This window comes from Silene latifolia, chromosome 8 (genome assembly GCF_048544455.1).
Source record: "Silene latifolia isolate original U9 population chromosome 8, ASM4854445v1, whole genome shotgun sequence".
Lineage (NCBI taxonomy): Eukaryota > Viridiplantae > Streptophyta > Magnoliopsida > Caryophyllales > Caryophyllaceae > Silene > Silene latifolia.
The window spans coordinates 12,498,027-12,514,673 of record NC_133533.1 but is presented as its reverse complement, the minus strand read 5'-3'; the positions used below and the strand labels follow the sequence as shown (position 1 = coordinate 12,514,673).

At 37.1% G+C, this 16,647-nt stretch overlaps 3 protein-coding genes across 3 annotated transcripts; 1 reads left to right on the top strand and 2 right to left on the bottom strand.

The window, feature by feature from the left end:
* Positions 1-267: 267 nt before the first annotated feature.
* On the bottom strand, positions 268-2,454 carry LOC141594129 (putative F-box/LRR-repeat protein At5g41630). Its single transcript, XM_074414319.1, has 2 exons — positions 1,260-2,454; positions 268-1,063 (listed from the first exon to the last, which is right to left on the bottom strand). The coding sequence occupies exon 1, from the start codon at positions 2,444-2,446 to the stop codon at positions 1,466-1,468; it is 981 nt and encodes a 326-aa protein (XP_074270420.1). The 5' UTR covers positions 2,447-2,454; the 3' UTR covers positions 268-1,063; positions 1,260-1,465.
* A 3,787-nt stretch (positions 2,455-6,241) lies between these two features.
* On the bottom strand, positions 6,242-7,821 carry LOC141594707 (F-box/FBD/LRR-repeat protein At5g56420-like). The gene is made up of 3 exons (XM_074414706.1): positions 6,895-7,821; positions 6,621-6,779; positions 6,242-6,517 (listed from the first exon to the last, which is right to left on the bottom strand). The coding sequence occupies exons 1-3, from the start codon at positions 7,819-7,821 to the stop codon at positions 6,242-6,244; spliced, it is 1,362 nt and encodes a 453-aa protein (XP_074270807.1).
* A 3,255-nt stretch (positions 7,822-11,076) lies between these two features.
* Positions 11,077-11,535, top strand: LOC141594706 (uncharacterized). The gene has a single exon (XM_074414705.1). The coding sequence runs from the start codon at positions 11,077-11,079 to the stop codon at positions 11,533-11,535; it is 459 nt and encodes a 152-aa protein (XP_074270806.1).
* The last annotated feature ends 5,112 nt before the right edge of the window (positions 11,536-16,647 follow it).

Sequence of the window (16,647 nt, the reverse complement as noted above, 5' to 3'; positions counted from 1 at the left end):
CAAGTTGAGATGGATTTTCATTAGTGTCTGAGGAATGGTCAATTCCCAACTATAACGAGGACTTGACGTAGACAAACAAAGTATTAAGAATCGAATTCAAACCCCATCTCACGCTGTTATGATTCGGGATTGCTAACTCACTTCAATGCCAATTTAACACCATCATAAACCTAAAAGTTCAATGGTCGTAAAATCATTCAATTTCATCAAAAATCCGCAACACAGGAAAAAAAAAATAAAAAAAACATACGCGCTTTAAACCACATTCCGAAAGCATTAACCCTAAAACTACTCGAAAGAGACTAATCAGCTCAAAAATAAAATCGTAGCGACAAAGAAAACGCATTAGATCACCACTTCTATCGGAAACTCGAAAAAAATCATGTGACATTTGTGGTACAGGGGAAACGCCTCATCCGCCGCGGAATTATACACATTATCATCCTTCAATAACGACTTCAAATCTTCACCAAACAACAAAAAAACAAACACAAATCAATAAAAATCGGCGAAAACTAACTTCTGATAACAATAAACAACCTAAAAAGTAGTACGGAGTATTGAATTTGATGCTAACAATTGCATGTCAATTGAATAATATCCAAAAATAGAAAGAAAAATGCATAAAAAAGACGAACCTTGGGAAATGTAATTGATTTCGCCAGCTCATATACTTATGGAGAAACCATTTGCCAATTTCGAGTTTTACTGGTATACAAGAGACTTACCCATCTCATTTACCGGAGAAGTTGTCTCGTTTAGGCGTTTAGCTCATAAACCATACTTGTCAAGCAAATGTTACCCTTGCACTTGGTGAGGCCCTCCGGAAATTGGCGACATTCTTAACAAATTCAAGCTCCTCTTCTGCTTTTAATCGATGACCTTTCATGGGGACAATTACCAATTTGTCCAAGCAAGGTGCGCTTTTGAGCAAGAATTCTATTAACTGGAGCTGACTCCTCCAAGTTCTCCCATAGCCATGCAAGGTGATGGTCTTAAGTTGTGGCGTCACATAAGGAGAAGGAAGTTCTAGTCGGTGTAACTTCGTACAAGCATCGAAAGCCTGGTATTACATAGAGAAAAGACTTGCCGTTAATTAAGGAGGCAAATGAAAGAGTTTATATAGGAAATAAATATAATTGTTTGGTTGAGATGGTTCATCTATCAGTTTATACTCGTACATTCTTGTATGAACAACTTTGATTTCAATTGCGAAGTGGTCACACAATAAGTTATAACATGACAACAATTATACATACCTTTGTCGTGTATATATCGAGTTCTTCCAACTGTTTTAGACTTGTCATCAAATAATAGATCCCTGAAAGGCAGCTGTTAGAGAGCTCCTGCAATTCCAAAACTATACGCTTCCATTTATGTCGTAAAAGTTGTACATCTTGTAATGCATAGAGGAATGGCTGAAATGGAAGGGAATGGACATTAAATTAGTAGTCACAATAATTTCTCAATCATCGTTGCATCGATACAAAAATGAAAAACATGAGAAGAAAGGTGAAGTACATACCTTAGAAGCATCCTTCGACAGTTGAAAAACTTCAATATTTTCAAGTTTTTCGAACATTTTTTTGGTTGTAAATGATTGTAAGTCATTATACTTGACACGAACTTTAAAATATTTGACGTAGATATCACGAACAGATGAAACGTCAATGATGTTTAGTTCCCAAAAGCCGATTTTCAAATACAAACTTTTAAGGTTGGGGAGATTAAGCGAGAAAGGATAACTCGATTGTAATTGAATACCCTCATTAAGCAAAAGAGATAGTTTCTCAATGTTTGGAGCACTAAAACTTAGGTTATTCGGCCAATAAAGATCCGCAATAACCAGTTCTTGCAAGGAAGGACATCCAAATATAAATCTTTGGAAATTTTCATCACTCATATGAACACGGTAAAGTGATAACTTCTTTAGAGATCCCAAATTAACTTGCAACTCTCCCTCAAATTTGCAATACTTGAGATCAAGTGTAACTAGAAATTGGCTCGTAAGGTTAGGCAACATCGAACTGCAATCAATATTAAAAACATAACCATCATATAAGCTGATTTCCTTGGCTTGTCGATCCAACGCAAACTTAAACCATTCTCTCAAATCATTCACAGCCGCCTTGTCAAACACTATAGAAAGATTAAATGTATTAATAGAGGGATTTTGGTGAAGCCTCAGCACATTGCGAATGAAACAACGGAATGACATCATACGTCTTTCGCAATTAAAAAACTTCTTAAGATAATCACTATAGTCGAACTTAAGAGTATGAATAAAGGTCCAAAGGTTTCCGAAACGACGAAGTAAAACAGTTCTAACAGCATCAATAGTAGGCAGACATGAAAGAATGCGCACAATTAAATCATCTGGCAATTCACTCAACCTATCTCGGTCTTCCTTTGACGAACATATCTGCTTTTCGGGCCTTAATTTCATGCTTATCAAGTGTGATTACCTATTAACAATTTCAAATTAAGAACTTGGTTCAATTATCAGACGACGACGCAACTCATAAAAATCAGGGTTACGCTGATACTCCCAAGTTTCCATTTACTTCGTATTTGTTTAACTTTAATTTAAATATCCCTTCGAATAACAAAACAATATATTATTGGGTTATTTAATGACAATAATCCATCCTAAGCTCTCCCTTCCCCATTTAATCCAACCTATTAATTATCCCATATTAATCTGATCTATCCTATCATTTAACTTTTATTGATCTTGTCCCAAAATTAACCTGCTAAAACCGGTTGCCCAGCAGGTCATTACGTGGGACCTCTATTTTTTTCTTCTTCTACTACATTTCTCCATTACCATTCTTCAAAACTTCATCTTACTTCTTCATTTCTTCATACTCCCTCCATTCACAAAAGGAAATCTAAAATCAATAAACCATAATAATCAGTCATTTAGTCTCTCCCTCCTTCCTACCCACTCTAACCTCTCCATCAGTCCATCCTCAACCACCGTCAAACCCAAAACAACTGTCACACACATCTCCCTCTTTGCTCTCTACAACCTATCTCCGTCGCTACCACTAAACCGGCAAACACCAGATCACCACCCTCCACCACCTCGGACCTCGGATCCCACTATCCGATACCACCCCTACTACCACCCCACCACCCTGAACCTCAGATTGCACCGCCAATATCACCCCCTGCCACCACCGAACCACATACTCCCCGAATAACGTAAACCCCTTACTCCCCCTCCCCTGCCCATATGGATTATAAATACATGGATTATAAACCCGTTGATTTTGTTGGAATTTGTCATGGATTATAAGCTGCAAGAACAAATTTTAATTGATTTTACAAAACCTAGAATTTGTCATGGTTTATAGGACGATAGTTCTTGGGTTTCAATTGATGTTTTCAATTAATTGAGGTGTTGATTGAAGACGAAGATGATTGTCAAATGGGCTGGATTATAGAGGTTTTATATTGAGGTTTTCAATTAATTGAAGAAGAAGAAGTTTGGTATAAGAAGAAGATTGGTAAGGTGTAAGTACGGTGGTGATTGTGTTTTTTTTTTTTTTTTTTTTTTTTTTTTTTTTTTTTTTTTTAATTAAAGAGAGGAGTAAAATGAAGGGGTGACCTGTGTAACAAGTTGCCCTTCCATGGTATCAAAATAAGTTCCATGGTATCAAAATAAGTTAAATGATAGTAAAGATAAGATTAATATGGGATAATTGATAGGATGGATTAAATGGGGAAGGAGAAGCTTAGGATGGATTATTGTTATTAAATAACCCTATATTATTCCGGGGAAGTGATGATTTAGGCCCATAACTCTTTACAATTGTGAAATTAAGCCACATAACTCTCAATTGGAGTAATTTAGCCCCATTACTTATACAAAAAGTGCAATTTGGCCTCAATTCAAATTCTCACCAAATTCTCCTCAAAATCTCAATAGCTAAACCTCAATTTCTACCCCAATCTAATCTTACCTTACTCAAAAGGTAATATATTCTTGTTATTATCATTTAAATCGTCTTATTTTGTTACTAAATTAGATTAATTAGAGAAATATTTATGTTCATTAGTTGGTATATCAATCTGTCTCATTGTAGACGGACACAAAATGCAAGTGAGAGGGCAAGTGGGACACTATCTGTCTACAACTTTAGACGAAAAGTGTCAAGTCTAAAGTGAGAATTTGTGTTGGTGTATTATATGGTTGTTCAATATATAGACATGTCAAACATGGGAGTATTTACTTATGGCTGCTACTACTTTGATTTTTTTTTGTTACAGAAGTTTGAAGAATGTATATCGTTTATGAAAAAACAACTATGTACGGAAAATGTGAAATTGTAATACGTATATGGAGAGTACAAGTTTTTTTTCCTTATTATTTTAAAGAGAAATTGATTTCAAAGGAGAAATTAGATACAATTTGAATTGGGGCCAAATTTCACTTTATGTATAAGTATTGGGGCCAAATTACTCCAATTTAGAGTTATGTGACTTAATTTCACAATTTTAAAGAATTATGGGGCTAAATCACCACTTCCCCGATTCTGAAATAAAGAAATATAAATATTAACTAGTTTTAAACCCGTGCAAAATTGCACGGGTATGTATTTGGGCCGGTATTAATGTTTTTGGATGTATTATTATTTTTTTTTTTTTTTTTTTTTTTTTTTTTTTTGCATTTCTATTGTACTTATCTAGTTGGTCTAGATGAGCGATCTATGTTCATATGCAATGGTTTAAGAAATAACAAAGGATTTTTTAAAAAAAAAATTATCATACTATCTAGTTTTTAAAAATTATGCATGTAATTTATTCGCATTATATGTAATTCAATCCCGTAATTAAATGTAATTCTTTCTCGTAATTATGTAATTTTATTATTATTTAATTTGTTTTTTAAAATTATGTAATTCATTTATTTTTAATTAGTTTCATTTATTACGATTTGTAATTCATTCCGCTTATATGCCATTAATTTCATTTATTCGGAATGTATAAAATTATTTCATAGTATTTGTTCTAAGACGGAATTTGTCGCATGTTTGTATAGCCGGAATTCTGAAGAAATAAATACATTGCACACTAACGGGTCCCACCATAACATGTATTTCTAAAATAAAAAAAATAAAAAAAAATCCTGAATTAATGACGTGGCACGTTCTGGATTGAGTATTGTCTTCTGAATTAATAAAGATAAGATTGTTTACCTTTAATTTAAATATCCCTTCAAATAATAAAAGAATATATTATTGAATTAATGAAATAAGGAGCTAAAGTTAGGATGGTTAGCAGTATTATGCTAATAAATAATACTCTCTCCTATCTCGACGAGACGAATGCAATGGGAAAAAAAATTACGTGGTCCAGCTGGCCTAGGCCGCGTCATGTGGTTTACACGATAGGGCCTAATAATTAGAATATGGGCATGAGGATTAAGGAAAGAGTAATTTACCGATAAAGATTAGGGTAGCTTTTATGGAAGGTGAGTCAAAAACTTGACCCGGCCCTATCCGTTGGTCAATCAGAGGCCCGCCCGCTTTTGACTCAAAATCCCTTATATACCGGATCTGTATATAAATTCATATATTTTTCAAACCTGAAATACACTCGGCTGGTATTTTAACCGATCGACCCCTAGATTAACGAGCCCGTAACCAGTCCGACCGTCCCATTTTATGGAGATAATAAGTATGAGAAGATAAGAATGAGAAAATAAGGATGTATCTCACGCTGTTTTGTTTCGTGATTGCTAACTCGCGCTGTTTTAATCTCGTGTGGTATATTCAGCCTTGTATTCAAAGGCCATCTCACGTTGTTTTGATTCGTGATTGCTAACTTACTAATTTACACGAGGCTAGAGTAATATACATCAGTGGAAGACATCAGAACATTTCGAGAATTTTTTGGGTCAATATTTGGCCCACGAACAACTACAACGAACATGTATGGTTGTAGATCGATGATCCATATATAGTTTCATATCGAGAGTACAAACATCGTATTACTAGTCATATATGAGCCATCTGCAACCAACAAAATCATCCCTCTGTCGGGACACTTGAGTTATATGCAATGATACAATCCTAGTGTTCTTTTCGTCTCAAAATCAGGCATCACGGTTTAATCACGGTCATTGCACCAAAATTAGGCGTCACGCCAATTAAACACCATCATAAACTTGTTTTCCATTAGATTTCACAAAAACAAAACCTTATCATATACTAATTAAAAAAAATTGTACTTGTCAGGCAAACGTTACCCTGGCGCTTGGTGAGGCCCTCGGGAAATTCGAGACATTCTTAACAAATTCAAGCTCCACTTCTGCTTTTAATCCATGACCTTTCATGGGGACAATTACTAATTTGTCCAAGGCAGCTGCGCTTTTGAGCATGAATTCTATTAACTGAAGCTGACTCCTCCAAGTTCTCCCATAGCCATACAGGGTGATGGTCTTAAGTTGTGGCGTCACATAAGGAGAAGGAAGTTCTAGTCGTTGTAAATCGGTATTAGCATAGAATGCCTGCTATTTCGAAAAGAAATGACTTACCGTTAATTAAATAGGCAAATGAATATTCTATATATAATAAGTTATCATTAGACTTGTAGGTACTAAATACACGTACCTTTGTGGTGTATATATCGAGTTCTTCAAATTGTTTTAGACTTCTCATCAAATGATAAATGCCTAAAAGGCAGGTGTCAGAGAGCTCCTGCAATTCCAAAACTATACGCTTCCATTTATGTCGGAAAAGCAATATATCTTGTATTGCACAGAGAAATGGCTGAAATGGAAGGGAATAGACATTAGTAATTTCTCAATCATCGTCACATAGCAATACATCGACACAAAACAAAGTGTTCTTAAAAAAAATTCAAGAAGAAAGGTGAAGTACATACCTTAGAAGCATCATTCGACAGCTGAAAAACTTCAATATTTTCAAGTTTTCCGAACATTTTTTTGGTTGTAAATGATTGATCGTCATTTAAATTCACGGGAATTTTAAAATATTTGACGTAAATATCACGAACAGATGAAACGTCAATGATGTTCAGTCCCCAAAAGTCGATTTCCAAATACAAACTTTTAAGGTTGGGAAAATGAAGCGAAAAAGGATCATGCAATTGAATATCACACGTAAGAAAAAGAGATAATTTAGCAATGTTTGGAGCACTAAAACTTAGGTCGTTCGTCCAATAAGGATTTTCAATAACCAGTTCTTGCAACGAAGGACATCCAGATATAAATCTTTCGAAAATTTCATCACTCATATAAACCAAGTAAAGTGACAATTTCTTTAAAGATCCCAAATTAACTTGCAATTCTCCCTTTAAATTGCAATACTCGAGTTCAAGTGTAACTAGAAATTGGCTCGTCAAGTTACACAAGATCGAACTGCAGTTAATATAAAAATTACATTCATCACTTTCATCAGATAATCTGATTTCCTTGGCTTGTCTATCCAACGCAAATCTGAACCATTCACTCAGATCATCCACAGCCGCGTTGTCAAACTCTATATGAAGATTAAATGTATTAATAGAGAGATTTTGGTGAAGCATCAGAACATTGCGGATGAAACGACAGAACCACTTATGTTGGGTGTTTCCCTTAGTACCTAACTTGTCCCGAAATTCATCATAGTCAAACTTAAGAGTATGAATAAAGGTCCAAAGGTTTCCAAAACGACGAAGTAAAACAGTTCTAACAGCATCAATGATAGGCATACATGAGAGAATGTTAATAATTACCTCATCTGGCAATTCACTCAACCTATCTCGGTCATCCTTCCACGAACATATACGATTTTGGGACCTTAATTTCATGCTTATCAAGTGTAATTACCCTAATAATAACAATTTCAAATTAAAAACTTTCAGATATTAGACGACGACTCAACTCATAAAAACCAGGGTTATGCTAACATACACTTCCAACTTTCCAATTATTTGTTAAACTTTAATTTAAATATTCCTCCAAATAATTAAAGAATATTGTGAAATAATTAAAGAAACATATAAATAAATATAATATAATAAAAAATATAAAGAGTAGAGAGAAGATGGTGAAAAAATAAGGAAAACAGCAACTATATATTCTTACGGTATATTTTTTTTTTTTTGGTTACAATTCCAAGGATATATATTATAAGATAACGAGTGAATCAAATTAACGTATGTAGTTTTTACTTCCTCCATTCAACTCCACTCTACCACTTTCTTTTTTCACGTTTGTCAACGCGTGTTTTACGCGTTAAATATCGTTAGCTACGTATTTGCAAAAAATATAAAAGTTCGATATTTTTAATATACTCGTAAAGACGAATCAAACAAGATCCCACATGAATATATTTCCACTTACGTATCGAGAGAAAATCGAAATTGAACACACAATTGTGAATAGAGTATAAAAGTGAAATAGGTAGAGTGAAGTTGAATGGAGGAAGTATAAGATAATCTATTCTAAGCTAGAATTAAATTAACTAGGATATGGACTCTCTCGACCCAAGTTATTTGTTTGCAGTTGGTTTTGTTACAAAGACCAAGAAAAGGAAAGAAGGTCAATTATAATATAATACAAGTGGATCAAATCAAGGGGATTCAATTGCTCGCCAAAATCATTTTTAAAATAAAAAGGTAAATGATTGACTGAGACAGTCAAAATTAAATAGACAAATAAATAATGGGAACATAGGGATAATATTTTATCGCAAATTTAACAAAAATAACCCAACCTTTTAACAATCTTCTAAAAATAACCTAACCTTTTAACTTACACAACAATAACCCAACCTTCTTACCCATCTTACAAAAATAACCCATTGTTCACCGGAGTTGAATCTCCGGCGCAAAAACCTCCATGTGAGTCCTTTATCTTCAGATATTTTTTATTTCCGACCTCAATCAGGCGAACGACTCCCCACGAATCATTAGCAATTAAAAAAGTGAAAACAGCCGTCGAACGCATATGATGAGCTAATAGAACGGTAGAAGAATTGTAACTTGCAAGTACCCAGAAAAGATGAATTAGAATTAGATGATATGCATCGAAGCAAACAATTTTTTTGGCAATCTTATCATTCCCAGTTCATATGTTAGAATTTACACAATAAGATTTGACGAAAAAGGTTGTCATTGTTTACTTGATTGAGGCCATAAACCCAAAATTTCAAAGATGGTGGTTTGAAATCTTGTTTTGGTGAGTAATGGTGAACTGGGTTATGTTTGTTGGAGGGGTTAAAAGATTGGGTTATTATTGTTTAAGTAAAAAGGTTGGGTTAATTTTGGAAGATTATTAAAAGGTTGGGTTATTTATGTTAAATTTGCCATATTTTATCGGTATTGCTTTTTCACATACGGATATTACTCTTTCCCATACACTTTTTCATTAACTTTCCATGTTATACCATTTTCCTAAATCTATAGACAAATTGGGTTTTGATTATGCCTTTTCCCCTAAAATTGAATTCAGTTGTTGTAAAACTTTAATAATGGATTGAAATCTCCAAGTTCTTCCAGTAGTGAAGTAATTTATTTTGTTTTGCAATTAAGAATAACTCATTTATCAATAATTTTGTTCTAAAATTAGGGTCAGTTCGTATCTTGGTTATCAATTACCATCAATGGTGGAAGGCGTGGTGGTTTGGTTGGTGGGACGGTGGCTTCTGGCCTGGTGGGCGGTGCTAGTGGTTAGGTAACTTGGCCTACTTATTAGGATACTCATGATGTATGTGTCAACGCAACACTTTCATATTGAAATGGCCCGAAAATATACTTTTATTGGCGCCTAATTTAGTTAAGGTATTAAATTTATTATTCTAAGGGTACGCAGGCCTGAAAACTAAGGAATAAGTTTATTTAACCTAAATTATGTTAATCAAGATTGAAGACAAATGGAGTCCAAGAAGTCAAAATGGATGAACGTTGGGCTGAGGGGCATGATAAGCGCCCGTATGAAGCTTCAAGAAGACTCGACGGTTTATCAACCACCTCCCACTAAGGAGTATTTTCCAAAGAGTCGGGTGATGCTTATATAAGGAGGCATTTCATTCAACCAAACTACAACTGAAACAACAGCAACTACGTACTTAGTGTATCTTTAGATTAGTCTCTTAGGCGTAGTGTAAATTAGCATTAGCAGTAGAAATAGCATGGTGAGCCTATCCGATCATGGAGGTAATCAGTCATCTATCCCTTACTTTGTAATTTAGCATCCACAAGCACTCTTGTGAAGACTCTAGTTGATGTTGTGTTATTGGAATCTTCGTGATATATAAATATCGTTGAGAATTCCTGTGTTTAAGTTTGAGAATTATATCATTCGTTGTTGAGCACTAAATTATTATAAGTAAATTAACGTTTTTTATTAGATTACGCATCTAAAACCGTGGCCCAAACCCAGAAACCTTTGCACTAAAGAGTGGATCACAAAGTGTAGGAGAGTAGTTACGACCTTCAAGGTACCTAAAGATATTAATCTTGTTTCCACACAGACAACTTCGTACTTGATATTATTTAGTTCCTTAATCTTTATGTAAAAAGTATAGTAAATGTTACAATATTTCGTAGGAATCGAAAGGAATATCGAATTATCTACGTAAACATGTGTATCGAAGTGGAGTTCAGCACCCCCTTTATTCCCGATGATCAGATCGAGAGAACTATTCAAACTCTATTTGATGAGATGTTATGAGTCTTTCTAGAATTTAGCGATAGCTTAAAGAAATTAGCCTCTTATCAAATCTCGTATAACAATCGCTATCACGCTAGTTTGGTAATAAACCCATAGCCGTTGCTCAGCTCCTCCAAAGAGCCGTTGCTCGTATACCTCAAATAAGGCAATTTGAGATCTTTTCCTATTGTACATATTTTATACATAGCTGTGATTATTCCGTTTCCGTAAATACTCAAGCATTGAGATGTATATATACATAGCTATAGTCTGTATGTAAACACAAGTGAATACAATACAATAATCCGTTTCGATATGTTAACACACTGCGATTTGTAATATGGTATCAGGCTTAAGGGTTTTATAATTAACCACACTGCCTCCATTTCTCAAAATCTCCTCACTTCATCATGACCAATTCCGATCAATCCCACGTCGACCCTAAACAAACTTCATCCTTCTCCATTGTTCCCTTCGAAAACCGGGGCACAAAAATTACTCAAGTCGTTTTTAATGGCTCTAATTACGATGCTTGGTCTCGCGATTTCCGACTCGCTCTCCTTGCGAAAGGGAAGTTAGATTATATCGATGGTACTATTTCGAAACCCAAAACAACCGATCCCGATTTCAAGTCTTGGCGTTCTGCAAACGCGCTAGTGACGGCATGGATTTTTAATTCCATCGACACCGATCTCAAGAATACGATTTCACTCCGGGATGAAGCAACTCAACTCTGGACTGACATCAAGCAACGCTTCGCTCTGATAAACGATGCTCATATTTTTAAATTAGAATATGATATTCTTGCTTGCAAGCAGGGACCGACGGAGACGATTATGTCTTACTATGGCCGTATTAAAAGGCTTTGAGACGATCTCATCGCCAGCGATCCAATCCCTGCGTGTGCTTGCAACCCATGCACCTGCAATCTGGTTTCTCTATTGGATCGCCGTCATGAAAAAAAACGGGTACACTATTTTCTTATGGGTCTTGATACCCGCTTCGCTGTCCTTCGCTCCCATATTCTTGGCACCGAACCCCTTCCTATTATGAACCACATATATAGTCGATTGTTACAGGAGGAAGGTATGCGCAATACCATTGAATCTCAAATCGAAACCCGACCCAAACCCATGATTTATGCCACTAATGTTAACTATGGCAGTAGGAATACAGGGGGAGTGTCTCATGAAAATAGGGGAAATCAGACCACCCGCACTGAAAATACCGAGCCCGTCATCCCCGTTAAACCCTCCTGCATTGCGTGCCGTCGACCAGGCCACAACTTTCGCACTTGTTTTCGAGTTACTGGGAAATTTCCCGACTGGTGGGGGGATGGGCCACGTGACCGTATTTATTTACCTCCCGATGCCACTTACATGAGCCAAGCCATCTATGTACCCGATGAACGTAGTCGAAGCAAACGCTCCTCTACTCACCCTCATCGTGCTCACATGGTCACTCAGCCTGGCCATACTGCCCCGCCGCCTTTTACTACTCTGGTAAGTCAGTCCGTGCCTCATGGTCAGTCCTCCTCGACACCTATCTCTGCCTTGGACACAATTGATCTCAATAATCTCACTCCTTCTCAAGCTGCTGAACTTACACAACTTTGGCAGTCACATAAGGCATCGTCTTCGGATCGTCTAAACGGTAACATACCTCTCTCGTCATGGATAATTGACACGGGGGCATCCTATCACATGTCGGGATGTCAAACTCATTTTTCTAATGTTCGGTCTATATCACCGCTCTCAGTCGGCCTCCCTAACGGCGATAAAACAAGTGCAACTCAGTGCGGCGATATAGTCCTTTCCTCACGTCTTGTTTTAAAAAATGTTTTATATGCACCTAAATTGCAATGTCATTTAATTTCTGTTTCGAGTCTTCTGCTTGACGACACACTGACTATTCAATTTTCACAAAAATTATGTTTAATTCAGGACCGTTCCTCGAAGATAGTGATTGGTGCGGGTGAGCAATGGGAGGGACTCTATTACCTCAAAGGTGTCCGAAATGAGACGGTCAAGGCACTTATGATCAATTCTACGGATAAAACTGAGCTTTGGCATCGAAGGTTGGGGCACCCATCATCACAAATTACTCGTTTTCTTTCTTTTTTTCATAATAATAATCAAACTATTTCCCCTTTCCATAGCAAAACTTGCGAGATTTGTCTTCGCGCCAAACAAACACGTATTGCTTTTCCTTTAAGTTCGAACAATGCTACATCAGTTTTTGACCTTATTCATTGTGACCTTTGGGGTCCTTATTCCGAAAATGGCTCATGTGGTTCTCGTTATTTTTTAACTATAGTAGATGATTTTTCCCGTTCTACTTGGGTATATTTGTCGCGTCATAAAAGCGAGACTCATCAAAAAGTTTTGAATTTTTTCGCTATGGTGGATCGCCAATTTAATAAGAAAATCAAGTGTTTACGAACCGACAATGGCACCGAGTTCTCTTGCCTTACACCGTCTTTTAACAAAAATGGAGTCTTTTTCCAAACTTCAAATGTTGACACTCCTCAACAGAACTGGCGGGTTGAACGAAAACACCATCACATTTTAAATGTCGCCTGTGCCCTCTTATTTCAAGCGTCTCTTCCAATATTTTTTTTGGGGGGAATGTGTTTTAACCGCTGTTTATTTAATTAATCGCACTCCATCTAATCTTCTTAATGGAAAAACTCCCTACGAGCTTCTCTTTAATAAAACTCCACCTATGGATCATATGCGTATTTTTGGGTGCCTTTGCTATGCGAAAAGTCTTAATCGTGCTCGAGATAAATTTGCTTCCAAAAGTCATAAGTGTATTTTTATTGGATACCCATTTGGCAAGAAGGGATATCGTCTATATGATCTTGACACGGGATCTTACTTTGAGTCTCGCGACGTCGTTTTTGTCAAACATGACTTCCCATATGCTACAATTAATATACATGACAAAGATACAGACACCTCTTCCATTTTACAAGATGATTTTACACCCATCGATCAGCTCGTTGTCATCTCTCAACCCACCACCGAACCTCTTTCCCCTCACAATACCACGACCCCCGACACCACACCGACACCACTACCACGTCCCCTGCCCAACCGAACAATACCTCCACACCAGACCCACCCATTTCCGACCCTCAACCAACGAACACTGCATTAGGCCGTGGACATCGCATCAAAATGCCGAACTCGAATCTCAAGGATTTCATGGTGAATACCACCCGTCCCTCCACCAATGCTCTCACCGCATCCTCGCCGTCTTCAGGTATCCGTTTTTCTATTTCTCACTACGTTAGTTGATCTAAGTTTCCCCCTAACCATCAAGCTTTCTTAACAGCCGTGACAAAACATTACGAGCCTACTTCCTTTAAAGATGCGATGCAGGACGAACAATGGCGAAAGGCAATGCAACTCGAGATTGATGCCCTGGAAAAGAACGATACATGGACTCTTGAACAATTGCCACCAAATAAAAAGGCAATTGGATCAAAATGGGTCTACAAAATTAATTACAATGCCGACGGGACCATTGAACGATACAAAGCCCGGTTGGTTGTCATGGGTAATCGACAGGTTAAAGGGGTTGAATACAACGAAACTTTTGCTCCTACCGTCAAACTTGTCACTGTTCGCACACTTCTTGATCTCGCGGCCGCCAAAAAGTGGGAACTCCATCAGATGGATGTCCATAATGCCTTTCTTCACGGCGATCTTAATGAGGTGGTCTACATGAAGCCACCTCCCGGTTTTGCCTCTTCCTCTGATGGGCGGGTTTGTCGACTCCGAAATTCACTATATGGCCTCAAACAAGCTCCGAGATGCTGGTATGCTAAGCTTGCTTCCGCTCTTACCCGATATGGCTTCAAACATTGTCCATATGATGACTCGCTCTTCTCCATGACCAAATCCAACAACGAAATGCACGTTCTAGTCTATGTCGACGATTTGGTCATATGTGGTAGCAACCCTCAAATGATTCAACAATTCAAAACCTACCTCTCCAATTGCTTCCACATGAAGGATCTTGGCAAACTAAAATACTTCCTTGGCCTCGAAATCGCAAGGAATCCCACCAAAATTTTCGTCTCACAACGGAAATATGCTCTCGACATTTTACAAGAAACTGGTCTCCTTGGGTCCCGACCAACGACCATTCCCATGGAACCTAACCATCGCCTTGCTGAATCCACGGCTGCTCCCATGAAGGATCCCGCGCCTTATCGTCGTCTAGTCGGACGACTTGTCTATCTCACCATAACTAGATCCGAGCTCATTTATTCGGTCCATATATTGGCCCAATTCATGACTGCCCCGACAACCGAGCATTGGGACGCGGCAATTCAGGTCATTCGCTACATCAAAAACTCCCCTGGTCAAGGCATCCTCCTTCGTTCCGATAGTGATTTAACTCTCCATGCCTACTGCGATGCCGACTATGCTACATGTCCCATGAACCGCAGGTCCCTAACGGCATACCTCGTCTTCCGTGGGTCCTCGCCTATTTCATGGAAAACAAAGAAATAGACCACTGTCTCTCGTTCCTCATCCGAAGCCGAGTACCGTGCTATGGCATATACAACATGTGAACTAAAATGGCTCAAAGGGCTTCTTGATTCCTTGGCACACCTCTTCCTCAACCCATTACACTCACCTGCGACAATCAATCGGCTCTCTATATTGCTAGAAATCCGGCCTTTCACGAACGGACCAAACACATAGAGGTTGATTGTCACTTTATTCGCGACGAAATTATAAAAGGAGTTATCGCACCCACCTATGTTCACACGAAAGAGCAACTAGCGGACATCTTCACTAAAGCCCTCGGTCATGCTCCATTTCAATATCTGTTATCCAAGTTGGGCGTTTCGAATCTCCACGCTCCAACTTGAGAGAGGGGGGGGGGGGAGTAATAAACCCATAGCCGTTGCTCAGCTCCTCCAAAGAGCCGTTGCCCATATATCTCAAATAAGGCAATTTGAGATCTTTTCCTATTGTACATATTTTATACATAGCTGTGATTATTCCGTTTCCGTAAATACTCAAGCATTGAGATGTATATATACATAGCTATATTCTGTATGTAAACACAAGTGAATACAATACAATAATCCGTTTCGATATGTTAACACACTGCGATTTGTAATATTTAGGTTGTGTTCCTTTTGAGACATTGTATAATAGAAAGTAAGTGTCGCAGCCCGGTGTACTGGGACGATCCAAGCGACAACATAGTATTGAGACCACAAATGATTTCTTTTTCTATGTCAGCAGACAGAAGTACAATACAATGAGAGAGGGATTCAAAGTTTGAAACCTCCAATTCTCCGAACTAATGTGGATTACTATGATTAATGATATAAAGATAAACAAAGATGAACAAGTTTCTTCAAGAGTTAAGTTTGCCTATTGGGCTTGTATTGATTTCTTAGTGATTATCATCAGGTATTAAAAAGGTAGTTTAAATGAATGTATTGTGCCGCGACCAAGGTCGAAACGATTGAAAAAAAAATCCAAGCAAATTTCAATACTTGCAATTAATTAGCATAATGTTATTTCTTCATGCACTCTCAAATAAAAGTTACAAGCACAACTTTATATATGTATGGTGATCGTCATTTTCATATTGAACTCATTAAAACAATATATTAATATCACCAATACAAGTGAATGATTGATACACAAAAGGCTACATATTGCCTTAAATAAATAAAAAACAACGAGTAAGAATATTTGACTTTAGATTGTTATACAAGTATTGTAATTATAAAGGAATGCTCTTATCTGGAGAAAAAAGAAGGTTGTGACGTGACTTGAGGTCACTGTCCTAAAGTCAAATATGTAGAGGAATGTGTTTGAAAAAGGTTTTAATAATATTAACATCAATGTAAGGTATATATACAAAGCATAAGGAAGAGACCTAACCCTAAGTTGCCTAAGATACAGGAGACTAAGATTACATGAATATCTTCTTAACAATAA

Coding starts and splice junctions, on each gene's coding strand:
- LOC141594129 (XM_074414319.1), bottom strand. CDS start 2,446: ATGAAATTAAGGCCCGAAAAGCAGATATGTTCGTCAAAGGAAGACCGA.
- LOC141594707 (XM_074414706.1), bottom strand. CDS start 7,821: ATGAAATTAAGGTCCCAAAATCGTATATGTTCGTGGAAGGATGACCGA. Junction 6,780..6,894: donor TGTCGAATGATGCTTCTAAG/GTATGTACTTCA, acceptor CTTCCATTTCAG/CCATTTCTCTGTGCAATACA. Junction 6,518..6,620: donor TCGATATATACACCACAAAG/GTACGTGTATTT, acceptor TCGAAATAGCAG/GCATTCTATGCTAATACCGA.
- LOC141594706 (XM_074414705.1), top strand. CDS start 11,077: ATGACCAATTCCGATCAATCCCACGTCGACCCTAAACAAACTTCATCC.